This window comes from Ursus arctos, unplaced genomic scaffold (assembly GCF_023065955.2).
Source record: "Ursus arctos isolate Adak ecotype North America unplaced genomic scaffold, UrsArc2.0 scaffold_3, whole genome shotgun sequence".
Classification (NCBI taxonomy): domain Eukaryota; kingdom Metazoa; phylum Chordata; class Mammalia; order Carnivora; family Ursidae; genus Ursus; species Ursus arctos.
Window position 1 is genome coordinate 8974583 of NW_026622985.1, and position 22586 is coordinate 8997168.

Below are 22586 nucleotides of genomic sequence, written 5' to 3' on the forward strand. Positions count from 1 at the left end.
CCTGAGAGGGACCCCAAGATAGGCTGTAAAAGCCCATTCCCCAGGACCAGCAGGGGTTCCCTGATCTCATGGAGATAAACAGACAACACTGCATTTCCCCCTGGTCTTGTCTTCTGATTTCTTCCTTCTCTAGGGGGGTCAGATGTTTTCTTCCCCACCCCCGCCGCCCCGAGAATGGAATAAACACCTAGGCTTTTCCAGAGGAGCCCTGCTGCCCTAGAGATTCCATCCCTCTTCCAAGGACTCAGTTTCCTCATCCAGATTCTGCCTCTCTTCCTCCCAGGGATCCTTGCCTGACCTCAACCCCACTGGCCCTTGACCAACCAGTCACACCTGCATCAGAGGCCCATCCCTCGGTCTCTCTCAATCCCCTTCCCACCCTGCTTCGGAAAGCAAACAAGAGATCGGGGTTGAAATCCCATGTAGAATTAGGAAGGACAACCTGCTTACAAGTGCAAACACATGAGAGACAGGGCAAGAGAAGCCCCTCCCTCATTCCATCCCTCCAGCCCCAGGCTCTGCTCTGGGCCCCCCCCCCCAACGCCTCAGCTATAGCCTGTCCCTTCACCAGAGGAACTCTAGCAAAGCCCTCGAGCGCTTGGCATCCCCCAGCCCAGAGCAGGCAGCCAGTGACTCTCCTGGACCACAGATCCATTCTGTGAGGCCACGTCCCTGCCTGGAGCAGCCATAATCCCATGTAACGACCTCAGGGGGATGATCAGAGCAACAGCAGTGACAGTGGTCACACAGAGCCCAGCAGGCCTCTGGGAAATGGCCATGATGGCCATGGAGGCCATGGAGGCCTGGGGCGGGGTGTGCAGGCTCCAGTCCTCTTGCCAGATTCCACAGAGCCCTTCCTGTGCCTGGGACAATGTGTCCCACACACTTGGGAAGCTTCCCTAGGGAGTGTATCTCCACATAGGCTGCCGAGGGGGAAGGCCAGGCCCAGCGCCGCAGGATGCTGGGAGGAGCCAAGTGTGGGTCAGGCCAGCCCAGGGCTTGGGCCTGGAGCCTGTGCCCAGAGCTGTGTGTCCCGAGCAAGGCTGCTCCACCCTGTGCCCCACGCACACAGCTGCCAAAGGCACAGACTCCGAGGCAGAGGAGGGACATCACAATAGTGCAATGGCCTCTGGCCACTCTTGACATTGGGTCACCTGGGGGGAGATGCCCCCGAGTCCTGGCCGAGCACACAGGCTCCAGATGCAGAAGTGTCCAGGCTGAGCATGTGAGGACAGCCCCAGGGGCTAAAAAGCCACTGCACAGGGTGTGGGAGCTGGTGGGTGACGGGGGCCTGCCTGGTGGACGCCCACCCCCTCCTTAGCTGGGGGTCCTTTGGGGCGAGACTGAGACACAGTCTGCAAGTGGCTGGCAGTGCCGGAGGTGGAGAGAACCCGGGCAGGGCTCACTCGGGCCACCCCATGGACAGGCCAAGAGCAGCATCAGCAACTCCAACACCTGGAAACTTCTGGAAAAGGCACAAGGTGGGGACACAGATGCAGCCGGACACTACAGAAGGCCGCCCACAAAGGGCCCGAAGAGCACACAGGGCAGCTTCACGCTCTCTCCTGGGGAAGACCCAATGTCATGGGACCCCACACCCTGGGCCACCTGGGCCGCCGAGCCACAATTAGGGGCTCAGGGGCTGTACCTACACCTGAGTGCCCCACACGGAGGGTCCCTGGGGAAAAGGATGGCTGCCGGCCTTGCATCCCAGCTCTGCCTCTTTGGGACCATCAGTTCAGCCCTATTGGAATTCCGTCACATCAGACCGGGAGACAGGCCCACACCTTCCTGAGCAGGTGCTCTGAGAAGGGGTCACTGCACTGCAGGGCCCCACTCCCCATCATGCCTGCCACAATTCCGAGGCCCACCGCTCAGGGGTTGGCTCTTAAGTCCCTCATCTGCACCTACAAAAATGCTACATCAGATCAAACAAGGGCGGCTGCTCCCCCCCCATGTCCATCACACCCTCCTCCCCATCACCCTGGAACCACTCTCTCTCTGAGGACCCCGGCTTTGGCACACCTCTGGGACCTGGTCTCTCCATTACCTCAGCTTCCCTGCATGATCTGGAGTTAGGATAGGGAAACTGAGTCAGCCGCAGACCAAGGGCTGCACCAGGAGGGAAGGAGGACCTGAAAAGGCAGAGGGGACAGGAGGGCAACATGCTGGAAACACTGGGCAGTGGCATCAGGCACTGGGAGAGAGGCTGAGGCAGAGCTGGCCACTGTCCCCAGATCCCTTTTCCACCTCTAGCACGACTAGCCCCTTGCTCTCATCTGGGGCTTAGTGACCTAAAATAAACACTTCATTGTCCAGCCTCCCCTCACAGCTAGAGGCCCATGATATAGGGTTTGAAAGGCCACATGAGGACTTCTGGAATGTTCCTTAAAGATAGCCTGTTCTCCCTTTTCTCCCTCTGTTGCTGGGGATATAGTTATGATGTCCGGCTCCCTACCTACCACCTTGGTTCATGAGGATGAGGGCCACTAACAATGGCAGACCAGTTAACAGATGGAGACTAGGTTGTCAGGGTGGCATGGATCAGCTCTGCCACGTCAACCATAACGGGCCTCCCTGGAACCCAAATATGAGGGAAAGAGTGCTCTCGCATGCATAAGCCATTGTCATGTGAAATTCCTAAGGGCAGGCTGTCCTTCTGACCAAAGGCTCAGCATCCGCTCCACCCGTGAGATTAGCGATGGTGCCTAAAGCCGACAACATAACCAAGAGTAAAAGCATGCGACTTTCCCACTGGGAGCAAAACGCCATCTGGCAAGATCAAGGACCCATCCCCGATTACAAACAGCGAAACCTGGGACAGCATCGTTCTCTGACATCGTAACGATTTTACCTGAACTCCACATCCAATCTCCAACCCAGCCTAACGCCCCAAGCTGTAGTACACACTGCGAACGCTGCGTCAGGAGAGCACAGCACGGACGCCTTCCAACTGGCAAAATAAAATACAAAGGCAGAAATCAAAAGGGAAGATTTATGAAGATGGAGCCTACAAAGTATCCCAGCGTCCCATGAACATGACTACATTTATCTTGACGATCAACCTGTGACTTCAAATAAACACAGTATTCCTAAAAAACGTTCGGTATTTAAGGAACAGTTGTGAGGACTCTGCTTCCAGGACACTTGGCCCTCCTCTTTCTCCTCCAGCTCGTCCCGGGTGTTACATGTGAAAGTCATGAGAAGACTCCGAAAGACAGAGGGAAAGAGAAGCAGACGTGGGGACTGGGGAGCAGCCCAGAGTCATTCCGTTTGCCTCGTCCCCCAGACTGAGAGCTGGAGACGAGGCGGCCCAGAAATATCCAGAAACGCCAGCAGGCACCAGAGTGCGCTCCCCTCAAACCCAGCTCTCTCTGGCCAAAGGGCCAGGAAACGGGCAGCCTCATGAGAGGAAAACTGTAGACACCAACGGCTCTGCTGCAGGCAAACCAACGAAACTCCTGCACACGTCCACACTCCCCCGCTGTGAGGAGGACCGAGCGCACAAGGACACCAGCAGCCCGGCCTTTCTGCACAGTAGCACACACACCCTGCTCAGAGTCAGGGGAGACCAAGGGCTCTCCCGCTCCTCTGTCCCGGCAGGAGCCAGACCCCCTCTCCAGCGTGGCAATAAGGAGGAACCACCACGCGCCCCACAGAGGCCCAGTGTGGACCCTGGACTTCCCACTGCACGCGGAAGTGTCAAGGCGGCGGCCCCTTCCCCTGCCAAGTGAGGAAGTCACAGAAAAAATGCTCAGAGTAGGTCTTAAATGTTCCCATCAAGAGGGGAAAAAAAAAAGCATAACTCTGTGAGGTGAAGCATGCTAGCTAAACTTATTGTGGTGGTCACCTCACAACATATGCATAAACCAAATCATTACGTGGCACGCTTTAAACTTACAGGATGTTATATGTCAATGATATCTCAATACAACTGGCAATGGAGGACGTATAGCATTTCCAACAGATGGCATTGGAGCAACTGGAATGCCACAGGCAAAAAAAAAAAAAAAAAATGAGCCTGGATCTAAACTTCACACGTGATGCAAATATTAACTCAAAATACATCAAATATTTCAACGTAAAATATAAAACTTCGAAAGTTTTACAAAACACGTAAGAGAAATCTTTGGGATCTGGGACCAAAGAGTTCTTAGACTTGATACCAAAAGCACAAGCCATAAGAGGGCAAGTTGACGAACCCAACTTCATCAAAATCAGAACCATTTGCTCTGCAAAAAAACTTAGTTACGAGGATAAAAAGACAAGTTACAGACAGGGAAGAAATGTTTGCAAACCACATACCTGCCAAAGAACTAGTACCTGTAATGTGTAAAGAACTCTCCAGCACAATGATGATAATGATAAATAAACATATGATAGATATGACAGACAGATACATAGATATGATAGGTTCATTGATATGATTAATAGACGATAGATTGATAGAAAGACAGACAGATCGATGATAGACAGATCGATTCAGTTAGAAAATGGGCAAAAGATCTCAACAGACATTTCTCCAAAGAGGACACAGAGATGGCAAATAACCACATGAAAAGATGTTCAACGTCAGAGCCCCTTGGGAAATGCAAATTCAAGTCACCGTGATACACCAGTACACACCTATCAGAAGTGTTACAGCAGCAGTGACACCACCCCCCGCTGGCGAGGGTGCAGAGAAACGGGATCCCTCAGACTCTGTGGTTGGGAGTGAAAAATGATCCAAACACTCTGGAAAGCAGCTTCACGATTTCTCAGTAAACTAAACACGCAACTACCACACAACCCAGCAACTGTGTACTCCCGGACATTCAGCCCGGAGCAGCGAAGACTCATGTCCGCACACGAAACTGCGGGAATGTTCACAGCAACGCTGTTCGCGATCACCCCGAACTGGAAACCACTGAGATGTCCTCCAGCAGGTGAGCAGTCAGTCCAACAGTGGTCCATCCACAGCACGGAACACAACTGGCAAGGAAAGGGGGTGAGCCACGGACACAGCCGGAATGTGGATCGATCTCCAGTGGAATGTGGGAAATGCCAAGCCCGGAAGTCTACATGCCATCGGGCTCCACACACAGTACTTTCCTGAGAGGACACCTTTACAGACACGGACGACAGATCAGCGGTTGCCAGCTCCGGGCTGGAAGTGGGGAGGGGGTGTGGGGGTCCATGCGGCGCCAGCATGTTCTGCGTCTTGGCCACAACTGCTCAGTCTCCTGCGGCTGGGGAAGCGAGGTGAGGGGACATGGGATGTCTCTCTCTTGCTGCTCATGATCACACGTGCGTCTGTAATCAGCGCAAACTAAAAATGCTCTATTAAGAGAAAACGATGAGGGGCGACTGGGTGGCACAGCGGTTAAGCGTCTGCCTTCAGCTCAGGGCGTGATCCCTGCATTATGGGATCAAGCCCCACATCAGGCTCTTCCGCTATGAGCCTGCTTCTTCCTCTCCCACTCCGCCTGCTTGTGTTCCCTCTCTCGCTGGCTGTCTCTATCTCTGTCGAATAAATAAATAAAATCTTTAAAAAAAAAAAAAAGAGAAAACGATGAGTCCGGGTGTGGAGAAAACCCTCATACATTGCTGGTGGGAACGGAAAATGGTAAAGCCACGTGTGAAATGCTCAACAGTCCCCACGTGACCCGCGATTCCACTCCTGGCCATCCACCCAAGAGAAATGAAAACCCCTGCCAGCCCACGCTCACACGGGAGCGTTCTCCGGAGCACTGTCTGTGACAGCCACAGAGCGGGGATGACCCGGACATCATGCAGCTCTGACTTACGGGCTGCAACATGGACATGTCTCCAGACCCCAATGCTCAAGCCACACGCCAGAGGCCACACACACCGCACGACCCCATTCCTACCAAGCTCAGGGAACAGGGAAGTCCTCAGAGACGGACACAGACCAGGGGGAGTGTCCAGGTCCGGGAGGGCGGCGGGGGGGGGGGGGGGTGGTGTCACTGCCAAAGGGCACAAGTTTCTTCCCGGTTGATGAAAACATCTTACAATTAGATTATAATGATGATTACTGTAAATATGGGAAAACCATTTAGTTGTTTCAAACCGGCAACTGAATTTGATGGTATGTAAACTATAGATCTGTAAGGCCTATTTTTTTTTAATTAAAAAGTAAATAACTGTAGTTCTTCTGGAGGGATCCGGGAATTGGCCGGACCACGCTGAAAACCCATAGTGGAAGATCAAACACGCCCGTTTCCCTTGTTACAATGACAAACTGAGGATACGCTTTATAAACGGCTGGACGTCATTCCGCAATGGTGTTTGAGGAACAGCAGGGCCCTGGGAGCGGAGGCCCCTCAGTTCAGGGCGCGAGGCTGATCTCAGGGCGGGGTCTCATGAGACAGGCTTCCTGGCTAGGCGGTGGGGAGTGGCAGGGGAGGAGGCCACCTGCGAGCTACAAGGTGACCTTCAGAGGCCTCTCATCCCATCCCCACACTCTCCAGCTGTGACGGCCTCAGAGCTCAGGGTTAGACCCCAGTGGGAAGCCAGGAACATGCTGAGACCCCCGAGTGGTCTTCACCGCCGGTGGGGCAGCCGTTCCAGACTCATCCCGACCCCTCCAGGCCAAAGGGAGACAGAGCTGCAGCTTACCACCTACCAACACCAGTGACCCCCATCTGGCTGCCTGAATGCCATCTACTGCGCCCCACTTCCCAGCCTCTACCTGGCAAACTCCTACACATCCTTCAGAGCCCAGCCAAATGATGCCCTGACCCTTCTCCACACTACACGTCCCATGGACCCCCCCCCAACCTCCCTGTGGCGCACCCCTGGGGGACTGGCTGGAGTTGCGTCCCACGCACACTTACATCAAGTCTTGCCGAGTGAGGGCTGGCACCAGCCTCCCACCATCCCAGCGTCTCCACCGCCTGCCATGGGCCAGGTGTTCAGATGTGCGGGGCCATGGATGACCCCCCCACACGGGAATCCCATAACTGCTTCAGCTCTAGAACTTATGACCCCCACAAGTTCAATTCACAACACGGGGTGCCTTAGCTCTACTGGCCTGCTGGGGGGAAATGCTCTCTCACACTGTCTGGGTGAGCCAGCCCCGTGTCCCCGCAGGCAGGGAAGGCGTCATGGACAGAGGTGTCGAGAGTGCACTTCTAGCCAAGCTGCTATGCTAAGGGCCGCGCGGGGAGCAAAGTGGTCGTGGGTGACAGGCAGTCAGAGGCTGAAGGACGTCACCCGTCAGGCCCAGAAAGGTCTACTTGAACAGAGATGAACTGCCCGTCTCTGCTGCTTGGCAGGCCCCGGGCACGTCCACACATGCACAGAGCCCAGCTGGACCCGGGTAGGCACCTGGGCCACGGTCAGCGCAGCCGGGCGAGCTCGGGCTACAGCAGCCGACTCCATGAGCTTGGTCTGTCGGTCGGAGGAGCGAGTTTCCCTGCCGGCTGTCGGCCAGGGCTGCTCTCGGCACCCCAGGCCGCCGCAGTCCTGGACGTGGCCCCTCCATCCTGAGGTCTCCCAGTGCTCCTCCTGCCCAGAGCCCCTCGGAGTCCCCTCAGCCCCAGCCAGAGGAAACACCCATCTTTCAAACCCCCCAGGTGATGAGGTCAGACCCACCTGGAGAATCTCCCTTTTGTCATCATGTCCCATAATCAGGCCAGTGACCCCAGAGCCGCCTGAGCTGGCGAGTGAGAGACCCAGGGACAGTCAGTGACTGGCTCACGAGGCCAAGAACCCAGTCCAGGAGCCTGCACAGGCTTCCTGCCTCATGACTCAGAGCAGGAAGGAAGGGGGGGAGCACAGCCGACGACCCCTCCTTCAACAGCCCCGGCCTCCTTCTCCACTTCCAACTGTACCATTCTACTTCACGTGGCACCCAGGAAAGAGGCCACATAGGGAGTCCTGAGGCTGGGGGCCAATCCAGCCCTGGGCACCGTGAGGCCTCTCGACCATGACCCAGCCAGGAGGTACGGCCAGCCTCTCTGTACCCCCAAACCATGCACCTGGCTTCTGCGTGAACTTGGCAGGTGCCACAAACCCAAGTGTGTCCCCTCAAAGTTCCTGGGTTAAAGTCCTAATCCCCAATGTGACTATATTTGCAGGGGGGCTTTCAGGAGATAATTAAGGTTTAATGAAGCCAAAGGGTGGGACCCTAATCTGACAGGACTAGTGTCCTGATACGAAGAGAAAGCAGCATCTCTCTCTTCACCAGCTCCAAGTAAAGGCCATGCAAGGGGCTTTAAGAATCCAGCGGGACGCCCCTGCCTTGTGTGCAGGTAGAAATGAACCACCCGGCGGGAAGGAGGGATGGCCCCCCTGTTCCCACGGGACCAGCCACCACCAGCGCCCTGCATGCACGGCCGAAGAAATGCTGGGCAGGCCCTGCTTTCCAGAGCAGGCTCCGTGCAGGTGGGATGGAGGGCGTGCATGCTGGCCTTGCCCCACGGCCCAAGTCAGAAGGTCTGGTGCCGGCCTGAGCCAGGGGCACTGCAGGGGTGTGGGGCTGAGCGCCGTGGCCTCAGCTCTGCTTCCATGGAGTCTGGGCAATCGTGGAGACGACAACACAGGGGGAAGTGCCAGCCCCTCCCGAGCCCCGCAGACTGCACACTGACACACCAAGGGGTCCAGACAAAACCCGCTCACCACTTGGTGCCAGGAGGCCAAGGGCCTCGGGGTGACCGTGCCTGCAAACACAGCCTGGGAGTAGGGGCCGCTCCCCACGTGTGCATGTGACCTGCATGTCAGCAACTCTGTAGGGTCACCCTGCGTGTGCATCCCCGGGACAGGCGGGGGCGGGAACTGCACCTTTCCTGGACGCCCACAAGGCTCATGGGTGAACCGCCCGACCTGGAGATGACCATTAGTGCCAAGTCGACATGTTAGTGGTCACGGGCTTTCCAAACCCTTCGTTTTCTTCTCCAATCAGTTTCGGGAGCAGACACTTTACGGGAATTGGCGTATCTTGTCTAAGTGTTCAAATATTCTGGTATCAACACATCCTGAGTGTTTCCCTCGTATCTATTTTTATTTTTTTTATTTTTTTAAAGATTTTATTTATTTATTTTGACAGAGAGAGACAGCCAGCGAGAGAGAGAACACAAGCAGGGGGAGCGAGAGAGGAAGAAGCAGGCTCCTAGCGGAGAAGCCTAATGTGGGGCTCGATCCCAGAACGCTGGGATCACGCCCTGAGCCGAAGGCAGACGCTTAACGACTGCGCCACCCAGGTGCCCCAACCTCGTATCTATTTTTAGCCCAGCTCTGTCTGCAGCCACATTTCCCGTCCCTAAGACCCCTCTTTGTGCTGTTCTTTCTTCCTGACCAGTTGCTCTAAGGCTTTACTATTTCAAAGACCCAACATTGGACATTTTTGTTCTCAAAGTAAAAGACTCCTGTTAGAAGACCCTCCCAGGTCTTTAGGAGGATTTGACCTCTGGGATCTGTAAGCAAAAAATCCTCTGCAGAGCCTAGCGTGGCTCGGGACACACAGGGCTGGAAAGGGGGAACGTGGCTGGTCTGGGGGGTCCTGGGCTTCAGCCTCCGCTGTGCCCACCCTGCCACCAGTGACTCTGTTACTCACCTCATTTTCCCTCCTGAGTCACAAATTCTCTGAGTCAGCTCCAGATTTGTAAAACAAAATAAAGTCCTTATGGGTTGGACTACAACGCAAAAGCCTGAAATCGGGGTGTGAACTCGGGCAGGAAGAACATTCTGGATCACGCACCACCTTGTGCTCAGCCACAACCTTGCACAGGGGTGTAGCGGCAAGTGTCCATGCTGATTTGGTGGGAGGGGTGGTCTCCACACCGAAGTCCCTCCTAAAGGAGTCAGCCTAGGGGACACTGACAACTCAGGGAGCTTTTCCATCGTACGGCGGAGAAGCTTCTAGAAGTAGAGTAACGTCCAGTGCAGCAGACAGCCCCTGCCCACCCTCTTCCAGACCCCGTGGCTCCACCAGCAGGACAGGAGATGAACACACTCTCAGGTTCTGCAGCCAGAGCGGCTGTACTTTCTTCTAGATTTGTCTCCACAAACAGAGGGCTGTTAGTTCTAAACAACAGGGAGGGAGGGGAGCGATTAGCAGCTCCTCCCTGGAGGCGTCCCAGGCACCGAACACCCTACACCCCACACCAAAGGAGAAGTGACCAACATGGACCAAGAAGGTGCTGGCATCAGATCCACAAACAGTAGACAAGAGCCCGCCAGCCCTGGATTTTGGAGCAGAGCGGTGCGTACCACCGTGTCCTGACCCACTGCGGGGACAGACAGGTTCTAACGCTGGGGGTTTGCACCTCAGCGCGGGCCCTGCTCTCCCCTCCCGCAAGCCTGCTGGCTGGGGGTATCATCCAAGCCAGGCCCATCCTGCAGGCACCGCCCTGGGGAGGGTAAAGCAACCACTTTGCGCGCTGACGCACTGTGTCTCCTGCTCCGGGAAGCCTCCCACCTCAGCCCTGCTGGGTGCGCACTCACAGCCCCGCCCCTGCCTCCAAGTTCTTACCTCGGCCTGACCCCTTCTCCCTGCGAGTACCCGTCAGAGCTCCCGTGCACGGCCACGTGCACATAGCTTCCTGCCCCCCCCCTCATCTCCCGTGTCCTCCCAGCTGAGGCCACAACAAATGAAAGACCTCCCTTGACGACCACCACGCACCACACACCACGCACGCTGGCCTCGGCTTCTCTGCTTACGCTCCTCCCCCAGCTCACATCACCCAGGATCCCATTCCTAGACCACCCTCCCCCTAGCATCCGCCATCTCCTGCAGAAGCCAGTGAGTTCACCTGCCACCACACAGTGGTCAGTCCAGAGCTGGACACCCCAGCCAGCACCCCCTCCCAGAACCAAAGCATGTCCCCCAGGACCCCGTCCCAAAATCAGGGTGCGTGCCCTCAGGACCCCCTCCCAGAACCAAAGCATGTCCCCTAGGACCCCCTCCCAGAATCAGGGTGCATCCGCCAGGACCCTCTCCCAGAATCAGGGTGCATCCCCTCAGGACCCCCTCCCAGAACCAAAGCATGTCCCCTAGGACCCCCTCCCAGAACTGAGGTATATCCCCCAAACCCTTTCTCAGAATTGGGGTGCGGCCCCAGCACGCCATCCTGGAATCAGGGTGCATCTGCGAATATCCCTTCGCACATCACCAGGGTGCCTTCTTACGGGCTCAGGGTCTAGAAAAGGCCCTAGAAGCTGCTATTAAATTGGATTCTTTGTTAATTGAGTCAAACATGAAAACACACACCGACCGTGACCAGGCCATACGGTCGGGTGTCCCTCACCTATAACCCAGAGCTGCCTCGGCCACCTCCCGCTGCCCTGCGCCTGCCGGGCCGTCCCCAGGCAGTGTGAGATGCCAGGTGCGTGCCGGTACTTGAGAGCCCCCAAAAGGCAGCCAAGCCCGTCTGAACTGTCCCAGAGACTGGGCTTCGTGAGCGAAAAGCAGCCGGGCCAGCCAGAGGCTGGGAGTGATCCCCAAGTGCAGGTAACGGGGCTGCCCAGGGAGCCACTGCCGTGTGACGGACCAACCCACAGGCTCCGACAGGAAAGGCGTGCAGGTCAAGGTCCTGACTCATCCAGTCTTGGGACATCCAGAGACGCACGGAAGTGACCTGTCCACACTCCCCCTCCTGTTCCCAAAGCACCAGATGAAACCACCAAGAGAAGTAACTGATATGTTTGCAAATATGTTTCCCTTACACAAAGGAAAGCAAGGCCAGAGAGACAGAGCTAGTGACATGGGGATCCCTCCGGAAGAAGCACCAGCCTCTCAACAGTGAGCAGCTTGTTTGCACCCACGGGGACAGCAAGAGCACAGACCGGGAGGGGTGCAAACGCACATCCACGGAGAAGCACGCAAACCCATGGAACGCAGTGGCCATCTGCGTTACTGCACGGCCAGGAGGCACAGTCCAAACAGACAGTGGGGGTCAGACCTCCCCCAGGCCACGCACCAGGGCCCCGACCACCGGGCCCGCCTCAGCCTCCCCACCCACGGACTGGCGGGTCCCCCAGAGCTGAGTGTCATCGGGGGTAACCTATAAAATGGAGCACAGTGTTATTCTCTCCCCGGGCCCAGGGAGAGAAACGAAATCGTATTTGCTCTCCCCATAACACAACCGAGGGAAACGTCCAGTCTACATGAATAGAGATGGTCGTGAGGAATAACATTTTTTAAAACACAGAATCTAAATGTCGGTGCCGAGAACACAGAGTCATGCACACGCGCACGCACACGTGCACACACACGCATGGGAAGAAGGAGCAGCTGCCTCAAGTTACAGTTAAAGTGCTGTGGGAAAATGCAGAAAATATAATGATCCAGACACAACCGTGACAACGACGTGGGAAAAGAAGATACACAAAGACCAAACCTGGGGACACAGAGCACTCACTGCGCTGATGGGACTGGGTGACAGTCACCGTGTTGCTGATTTCCCGCGTGAGAACACCAGCCCTGAGCACCCGCGGGTCTGGGCGCCCTGCTCTGCGGGATGAGAAGACACGCCCTTGCCGGCAGAGCTGCTCTGAACCCGCGTGAGACGGCACACGCAGAGCGGCGCGTGCTGGGCCCACACAGCCGTCCTGTGACAGCAGGAGTGCACGTGACCGCTGGCTCCTGGGGCCAAGGCCGTGGGCACACGGAGAGCACACACCTGGGGGTCCGTCCACGCAAGCGCGGTCCACACCGCGGCCACTACTGTAGCACCGCACGTGGACAACCCTGAGTTTGGAGATGCACCCAGGCTTAGGAGACACGTTAGGGCCGGAACCTTCCGTACTCCATGGGAAAGGCAGCCAACGTAAGAGAGAAATGAAGACAGACACACACCAAGCAAGGAAAGAAAGACATTGGAAAGGAAATGCAGAGGACACAGAGAACAGGAGGAAAAGCAAAGGAAGATTCAGAAAGACACAGGAACCTGCCCAGATGTCGCTTCTTCCAGGACGTCAAGGGAGGCACCGAAGGGGGGATGACAACACTGCACTCGAGCGTCTCAGAAGCGGTCAAGAGCCTCTCCGTTGGCGGGGGTGACGCCAGCGGCAGAAACGTTCAGGGCACAGCCCCCGAGGACTCACGATCATACACACGTGTGTGCATACATGCACGCACACACGCTTAGACACTCACCGTCACGCACGTGCATGCACACTTCCACACACTTACACAGTTACGTGCACACACCCACAGGTGCACACATCCACACATTTACACACAAACGCACGCACACATCCACACACACCTGCACACACACTTACACTCATATCCACATCCACACCCATACACACGTATACACACATATGCACCTACAGACACAGTTATACACACATGTATGTGAACACACACTCTATGCACACTTATGTGCACATCCGCACACATATGCACATGCATACGTACGTAGATCCCCGTACACATACACACACATGCACACACATGTACAGAGACCTTGGCATGTGCAGAGTCCACATGAATGCAAACCCACACGTGTGTATACACACACACAGACACATACATTTGCACACATGCCCCACATACACACACGTACGTACAGACACAAATGAACACATATCCGCACGTGTGGCATACAACACGAGCACACACATGCATGTCACACATGTGCACACCCATGTACACACGGTGTGTAACTCCCACAGACGAGTCCACCCACAGATACACACGATCTACACACACATACGTCATCTGCTTCTAAACCGTAACCTACCTGCACCGTAAACACTAGGTATCGTTACAGTATCTATAAATAAACACACGTGTGTGCGTGTTTTAAATGTGCAGCTCGTACTCCACGCCCAGCATTTGCAACCCAGCGGGCTCTCGCATACCGAGCAATCCCACCTGCCACCCCCACGAACACAAGGCTTGGCCACCGACACTCTGGTAAAGCAGAGCCTGGGACCTCCCTGTTACGGGCCTTCCCTGGAGCTCCCAGATCACCCGTGGGCCCAGGACAGCAGTGGACCGGGAGACACCCCTGACAGGGACAAGGCTGGGGACACGCGACTGACAATGGCTCCAGGCAGTGGGAACCGGTCCAGCTCACCCTTTAGATGGGGGAAGTGGTCCTGCTGCCCCAGCAGGCCGCGGCAGAAGCAGGGCAGGTGCGCCCCAGGCTCACAGCCCGACTGCTGGTGCAGGGTTTCCATGACGACCACCATCACAGGGACAGCCTCAGGGTCAGTGGAGGCTTTGCCTCTCTGTGGGTCACTCTGGCCGGCAGGTCAGGGCCCACCACACCTGCACCAAGGCCGGCCAGGACCTGCCTCACCCCTCCCACCCCCCAGCTCCACAGAAGCTGATTCCAGCTGAATCCCCCCCCAACACCCGTCCCCACAAGCAACCCCCCAGCCCATGCTTTCAAGCAGCTCAGCCCCCTCCAGGGCAACAAACCCACAAGGCAAGCTCTGCAGCTCTCCCTGACACCTCCCAACCCTATAGCGTCACCTAGGTGCACCTGTCTCACCAATGGGGAAACTGAGGCTGGGGACCACACAAGGTGGCAGATACTCCACCTCCACGTCTAGAGAGACCCCACTGCAGCTGTCCTGTCTCCTCTGACTTGCTGAGGGGGCCAACCTGGGCCTGATGCCCCTAACCATCCTTACTCTGTGTTCTGTGCTCCCCACCTTGTGCTCCCTGCCCCGTACTCCAGGCCCACACTGCCCCCTCCCTGCCCTCCACCCAGCCCCATGCCCCTAAATCCGTGCACCCTGGCCTGCATCCCCCACCCTGCATCCCCTGCCCTGTGCTCCCTGCCCCATGCCCCACTCCCCACCCTGTGCTCCCCACCTTGTGCTCCCTGCCCCGTGTCTCCTCCCCCCACCCCACGCTCCCCACCCCACATCCCCAGCCCCTCGTCCCCCACCCCGCATCCCTGCAGCCGACAGCCCCATCGCACCGACCTGCTTCTCGTTCTCGTCCTCCAGCCTCAGCCGATCTTCGATGCAGTTCCGGGCCTGCAAGAAGGCTTTCCTTTGGGAGCGTTCGGCCAGGACCCTCACAAACACCCCGTACATGTTCACGCTGAGGAAGAGCAGGGCGTTGGCACCAAGCTGGAAGGCAGAGAACACAGAGCACCACGCACGTGGGGCGCGAGCTTGCCAGCGCGGCTCCTACGGCCTCCAACCACCAGCCCGTGTATCGACCACGCTGCCCAGGGTGCCTGGTGCGCCGGCCGGACCCATCGCGCGGCCGGCTTCCTGCGCTCAGAGCGGTCACGTAGCAGAACAGCACACAGGGCGCGTCCCCCAAATTCACGTGCAAGCCTGCCCCCCAGCACTGCACAGTGTGGCTGCATTTGGACATAAGGTCTTCCAAGAGGTAGTTATGTTAAAACGAGGTCACAGGGGAGGGCCGTGTGACTGGCGTCCTCCTAAGACGAAGGGACCAGGACACGGACGCACATGAAGAAGAGAGCCTGCAAGGACCCAGAGAGGAGATGGCGTCTACACCCAGGAGAGGCCTCGGGACAACCGGGCCTGGGAGGATGGGATCCCGCCCGTCCCGCCTCCAGGCCTGGGAGGGACAGACGTCGCTGTTCAGGCTGCTGTGCTGGGCTGTACCCGTCGGCCGCCCCACGACACCATCCGAGAAAACACGACGCCAGGAGAGAGCAGAGGCTCCCGAACGGGGCAGCGAAGGAAAGCAGATTAGAAGCAAAAGGAAAAAAGGAGCACACATGAGCATGCTGCAAGCACCCGAAATGAGGGAACATCCAGGGAACACGGCGTCCAGAGCCCCCTGCTTGGCCCATGCCGCAGGGCTCCCACTCTCTGCAAAGGACGGGAATCGAGGAAGGGGCCGGCGAGAAAGACCCGCCTGGGGCGCTGGCCATAGCCCAGACTCGGAGGCTCGCACCTGCTGGACCAGGAAGGGGGCCTTGCAGGACGTCTGCTCTCAGCAGCCTTAACTCGAGGCCGGTCCAGACCGCCCGGGAGCGCAAGATGGCCACACGGCAGTCGTGGCAGACCCGGCGAGGACCAGACCCCACTTCCCCACTCAGCCTCCTCTGATGGTCTGTCCCACTGCTCTTGGGCCCAGGGACACACCCAGGCCCCCAGGCCCACCTCCCCAAGGGGCTACGGTGTGTATGAACGTCACACAAAAGCCACTGCCCTCAGTCTCTGCGGAGAGGTTGGTTGGATTTCCATGTCTGATGGGACGCACACACTTTCTGGGCGTCACTGCTGCGACTGGCACACGATTACGTGGGACGAAACAAACACGGAGGCGGGCGGGCAGAGGTCCCTGGCCAGAGGGCCCTGCCCAGGACAAGCGGCAGGACAAGGGAGGGCAGGCCACAAGGCCGCATGGACGGAGAACCCGCAGCACCTGGATGGATGCGGCCAGAGGCTGGGGCGGGGAGCAGGCAGGGACGCAGACCGGGGGGCTGCAGCCTCAAGGACAGTGTGGGACGCACCGGGTACAGACCGTGGCACAGAGGACCGGTGAGTGTGACAGCCTCGGTGACATGTCCCTCTGGAGGGGCACACGGGGCCGTGGTTGCAGACAGCAGAGCTATTCAAGAAGGTGACAGGGACATGAGAAAGCCAGGGACACGAATCCCTAGGGCCTCGCACAAAACCGTCCTTCCCCAAACACGGGTGAGCTCGCCGGCACGCCGGGGACACCAGGCTCACGTACGCTTGCCAAGCTCACGTCTCAGCGGACGCAGGAACGTATCACCAGGACAGCGCCCCTCCACACCGCGCAGTCAGAAAACCGCCATCCCTGTGAGGGCACAGGGAGCTGCCCAAGTCCTATAACCACGGTGAGCCCGTCACCCCCCCCCGTCACCCACTCACCTCCCTGTGACCCGACCAGACCATCTCTGTGTGACCGGCCATCCTTCCGTGTCCCTCTAAACTCGCTGTCGGACCCTCGCTGGAGCACCCCCTGCCTGAAACAGGTACAGGGCTGGGAGGACCTGCTTCTGCAGCGCCTGTACCGGGCTCTCAACAGGCATGGGGCGGCAGGGAGGAGGGGCAGCGTGGCCGTCCCAGGGGCCTGGGCCGTGTCCCGGTGACCAGACCGTGTTTTCTGTCCTCTCAGACCATCTGCTCTTTCTGGGGATCAGTCACGCACACTGTTCGTGGAGCCACTTGTCGGAGGCAGCAGGAGGCCCGGCGCGCATGGAACAACAGAGGGCAGCTCCGCACAGTCAATATTTAAACATGCTGCACGCGGTTACGATGCCCACAAGCACCGTCGTGGGCACTTTTCCAAACAGTCCAACAATCACGCGTCACTGCACAGAGCACACGTCTCTTCCCGGTCGACGCGTCATCAGTCGGGCTCTGCTGCCCCCGCCCGGCCTCCATGTAACGTTTGGAAGGCAAGGGAACCAGTGAGACACAGAACGTCCTCCCGAGACACGGCACCAGCCCTTCGGAGACGCCCTCCCGTCCCGGCGCCCCCCAGCCTCCACGTGGAGGGGCCAGCACCATGCGCAGCCCCACATTGGGGCCGGGACACCACCAGTCACGCTCATGGACAAGCAGACATGGCTTCTCCAGAAAGTAAGGCCTTAGCCGGCCAGGAGTGGAAGTTGGGCAACGTGGTGTCCCCAGGGAGGCTGGGCACAGGTGGGACCCGGGCCACAGGGCAGACCGTGGGGTCAAGGGAGAAGCGGCCAGCAGGGTGAGGGTAGACCGGGCCACCCCTCTACACACACAGTCATCACTCCTTCCCTTCCCTCCGGCCATGATGATCCACCCAGGGAAACTGAGGCCCAGCTGGCTGGTCACTGAGTGCCCGCCTACCCAGTCCACTCTGTTGAAGCTGCCCACGATGAGGAGGAGTCGGTGTCCAGCAGCCAGGGGGAGGTGGGGGCAGAGACCTTCGGGGAGAGGTGTGTCCTCTGCCTAGTGCTCGGCATTCCCCCAGCCAGGGGCTACCATGAGCCCCACCACCTGCCGCCCTGCCCGCCCCTCCCTCCTTCACTCACCCCCACGCTCGTGATCAGACACAGCCACCACCCAATGGGCCACAGAGAGGTTTCACTATCCAGCCACCTAATCAGTGATCAGTGATGAGGGTGACAATGCAGAGAAGCATGGCCACAGTCACCGGCCAGCTGGTGTGGCCCAGAGGGGCTGTCGGTTCACACCAGTAGCCAAAGGGACTGCCGTGGGTGAGACAGGCCAAGGGGGCCCTGAACTTGGCCTGTGGAGGTCAGCACCCTAAGACGCTGCTCGTCCCATGCCAGGCCCCTCCTCTCTGCCTTCCTGGAGGGAAACCCAGCCCCCCAGGCCCCCCGTTCAGCTCATTCTGGGGGTATCAGGGCTGCCAGGTCCGGCCCCTCCTCATTGCTCCCCAGCCACGTGAGGGCTGCCACCCCCACTCTTCCTGACCCCACACCAGGTCACGCCCTGGGATGCTGCCCACGGGAGCACCAGGCCCCTCCTCATCCTTCACCCACCACACTCCTGCCTCGGTTGCTCAGTACTCCTCCAGCGGGGTTCTGGGGGAGGGGGTCCCAGTGACCAAGGCCCTGTGCCCTGGCCTCTTTCTTGGACCACTGCCCCAGCCAACACCTCCAGAGCCCTTGTCTCATGGCTGCATGACCTCATGGCTTCCTGGCCGACGACTGGTCCTTGCTGCTCCTACCAGCATCCCCACTCCACAGACACACTGCACCGAGGAGGCGTGGCCCCAGGTTGAAGGGGCAGTGCACACGCTGCAGCCCTGCACTCCTGGCCTCCATGCACCCGCCCCACATGCCTGGCCTCAGCACACCTCCCCCGCACACCTGGCCTCCACGTACCTGTCCCTCACACCTGGCCTCCATGCACCCACCCCACACACCTGGCCTCAGCACACCTCCCCCGCACACCTGGCCTCCACGTACCTGTCCCTCACACCTGGCCTCCATGCACCCACCCCACACGCCTGGCCTCAGCACACCTGCCCCATACACCTGGCCTCCATGCACCCACCCCACACGCCTGGCCTCAGCACACCTGCCCCACACACCTGGCCTCCATGCACCCGCCCCACACACCTGGCCTCAGCACACCTGCCCCATACACCTGGCCTCCATGCACCCGCCCCACACACCTGGCCTCAGCATATGGGCCCCTGAGGACTGACCTGCCCTCGGCTTCCTCCAGCCCACTCGGCCCTGTACACATGCGCCCTGTCAGGACCTAAACGCTGTACATTTTCCCGCCCTACTCTGTGCTCTCTCTTCCTTCTCTGACTGAAACCACCCCCCGCCGGCCCTCTCCCACTTCGTGCAACACCTGGAAGAATCACCAGATTGGTCAAAGGCAGCTCCACGCACGCGCCTAGCCCTGCTCAGTGGTCTACATGAGCACGCCGCACCAGGCCCTGCTCGGTGGTCTACATGGGCACAGAGCCCCAAGCCCAGAGTGCTCCTAGCGTGGCAGGAGGGTCATCCAACTGTCCCTCCTCCCTCAGGGCCCTCACTCTGCCTGGAGCTATCCCCTCACCTGCCGCCCAGGGCAGCAGGGCTCCCTGTCCCCTCCAGCTGGGACCTGGGTCCTTCACCGTCATCCTTGTCAACACACACCAACCTGTGGTTGTTTCTCTCATCTAAAAATAAGATCCTTCTCTGGGCTCCTCCTGTCCCAGCCTTGCCTGTTCTACCCCCTCTGCCAGCAAAGCTCCTGGGAAGGCCTCAGCCCTCCTTGGCCCCACCAGCCCGCCTTCCCTCCCAGCTGCCCAGGCTGGGAGCCCAGGCTCAGGCCTCAGTGCCCAGCCCGCCCTTCCAGCCCCTTCCAGGCCCCTCTGGTCTGTGCCGCACACCCGGAGCCTCTCTACCCAACACCACCAGCTCCACCTGGGACCCCACCTCTGGGCCAAAGACCCCCAAATCACACCTTCAGCCTGGCCCCACCCCAGCCCACCGCACCTCTCCTGCTGGGTGCATCTACTCATCACTGCATGGGACAGGCACTGGCCCCTCCCACCACTCACCCCCGCAGCCGCTCCCACCTCAACTGGCCAGGGTACCCCCAGGCATGGCCCATTTCCACCATCACACACCCTCCGGGCTCCACCTTCCACAGATGGGCCGCCGACCCACTCCCACGACCTCCTGTCGTGGCCGCTGCAGGGCCTCCGACTCACCCAAGACACCCTGGTCTAGGCTCCCTGGGCCCCTAGCTAGCCTGTCCTCTTGTGCCCCTGGCCTGACCTGCCTTGCTCAGAGCCTCTCCCTGGGCAGGGGCCCTCTTCCCACGGCGCCTGGTTCATGCCCAGCCTCCAGGAGCTCAGCTCAAACGTGACCTTCTCAGAGCAGCAGACCCTGAGCCCTTGTGCATCGAGGAGGTTCCTGGGAGCCGGTCTGCGCTCCTTCCTTCTGTTGTTTTCAACAGCAGTTACCAGCTTCCAACACATGATGGTTCCCTCACCTACCACCTCCCCCGCCTGCTGTCTGCCCCTGGAGAGGGTCTCAGCCTGTCAGGCCCACCAACAGACCCCCGCCTGGGGTGGGGCCTCTCATGAAACAGGAGCCCTGGTGTTTGTTGAATGAATAACTGAGGGCACATGGGAGCAAGGGGGCCAGGCCTGGCTGTGCTGCTGGCCAGGGGCAGATTTGCACTGCCACCTGCTCCAGGCTGTCCGGACAGGACCCCATGAGACGTTTTCCAGTCCTCACATCTATGGTCAGGTGGGGGGGTGGGCAGTGACTCCCACTTTCCCATGACCCACAGAGACGCACAGAGATGAGGCCTCGCCACAGCCTGATATCCAAAGTGACATGGCTCCGTGAGCAGGCTGAGCCTGGGGTGGAGCTACGGGTGGCCCTTGTCCCTGCTAGGCCCTCCCTGCCTGCCCCCCGTCAGGCCTGCAAGACAGAGGAGACTCTCAATTCCACCCGCACACCCACCCCTCCTACGTGGGCTGTGAAGGACACCCTGGGAAGAACTCCAGGCCCGTGCTGGCACGTCGGGGGCACTGGCGGTCTGAGGCTGCTCCTGGTTCCTGAAAGTGCCAGCACCCCACAGCTCTTCCTCACGGGGAAGGAGCAGGGTCAGCACGAACCTATCCCCTGTGCTTTCCCTGACTCCTGGTCCCACAGATCACAGTGGGAGAAAACAAGGTCCCCATGCTCAGCCCACGCACGCGCCACCCAGCTTCACAATCCCACCGGGCCTCCTTTCCGAAGGTGAAACCCCAGCCCGCTGAGTGCGCAGCCTTGGGTCCGTCTGGGCTCAGACTCCTCACTGTGTCCTCCTGCCCCACACGCCTCACCTGCGAAGTGCTGATGTGGGATAACACACCCTGTCCTTCTTCCCTGCCACTCCCCAGTGAACAAAGACGCCAACGAAAAAATGCTTCACCACGACATTACCTTCTTCAATAATCAGGGTTTCACCAGCTGCAATCAGATCTGTAGAGATACACCCCTCGTTCAAATCATCCATCCACTCTTCCATCCGTCATCCTCCCATCCACCCACACACCCATCCATCCATCCATCCATGTACCCGCTTATCCATCTCATCCTTCCTTCCATCCATCCATCCGTCATTCACGCACCCATCCACGCAACTATCCGTCCATCCGTTCATCCACCCACTCAAACACAACATGAGCTGAGCTTTGGACCTGTGTGCACTCCAGGCTGCTCAGGCCCGTGTGGGCACCATACTGACCCCTCTGGGAACTATCCAGGACACGTCTGAAGCAGTAATGGGTGTGGCTCATGGGAAGCAGACCCTTGTCAGGGAACCTGCATCCCTGTGAATGACCAGACCTCTGAAAGCCGTCGACCAGGGCGCTGGCATGCTACAAGAAAAGCAGCCCACAGCATTTCGGCGTCTTCTGTCCTCCCACCCGACTGCAGAGCACGGGAACCACAGGACTGAAAAGCGTGGTCTTCCGCGGCCTCAGCAGGAAGTCCTGCTCCCGTCAGCTCCACTGAGTGCTGCCTGAGAGACGCAGCCTTGGATCGTGAGCGCGGCACAGGCTGTAGGGGGCACATGCTGCAGCCATGGCCAGAGAGGCGGGGAAAGCCGCTCAGGGTCCCTCCTGTGCTGCCAGAAAGGGCAGGGATGAGTCAAAGCAGACCCCTGCCCCGCAGACCTGGGCCGACTGCCAGGGGGACAGGCACTGCAGGGGGAAGGATGGGATCACCCGGAGAGAGGTATGCATGGCCGGCAGGCTCATCAGCCCTCCGCCCCCAGGGGAGCAGCCAACCCCCATCCTGCAGTGGGCACCTGGGTCCCTCAGACAGTCAGAAGGGCCAGTGTAGAGACGGGAGAAACCAGCAGGTGCCTAGGGCCCCGGCCATCGGCCAGCATGAACTGTCCTGATGTCCACTGTGGCGGGCAGGGCCCTCCCTGGCCATGACCGTGTGGGGGACATGAGCTCTGAGTGGACTATGAGGGGGATGAAAAATGAAGAGGACTGGGTCTGGCATGTGGAAATGATTCCACTCCCGCTGTGACCCAGAGCTACAGACCCAGCCAAGAGGTTAAGGGCCACCACCTGAGGGCCAAGGTGGGTCGGTAGTTACGGGAAAGCGGAAGACCACCTCGTGTCTGGGGCTCCTGCCCCGAGGGGCCGGGCTGGGGGCTTCCCAGGCATCCGCGCTGCCGGTCAGGGATGGTACTGAGAAAAATGGCTT

At 58.9% G+C, this 22586-nt stretch overlaps 1 protein-coding gene across 1 annotated transcript in view; it reads right to left on the reverse strand.

The window, feature by feature from the left end:
- ADCY1 (adenylate cyclase 1) overlaps positions 1 to 22586 on the reverse strand; it is a 117810-nt gene that overhangs the window by 81670 nt on the left and 13554 nt on the right. The window contains exon 2 of the mRNA XM_026502050.4: positions 14890 to 15039. Within this exon, the coding sequence (XP_026357835.2) occupies positions 14890 to 15039 (150 nt within the window). The remainder of the gene's footprint in view (positions 1 to 14889; positions 15040 to 22586) is intronic.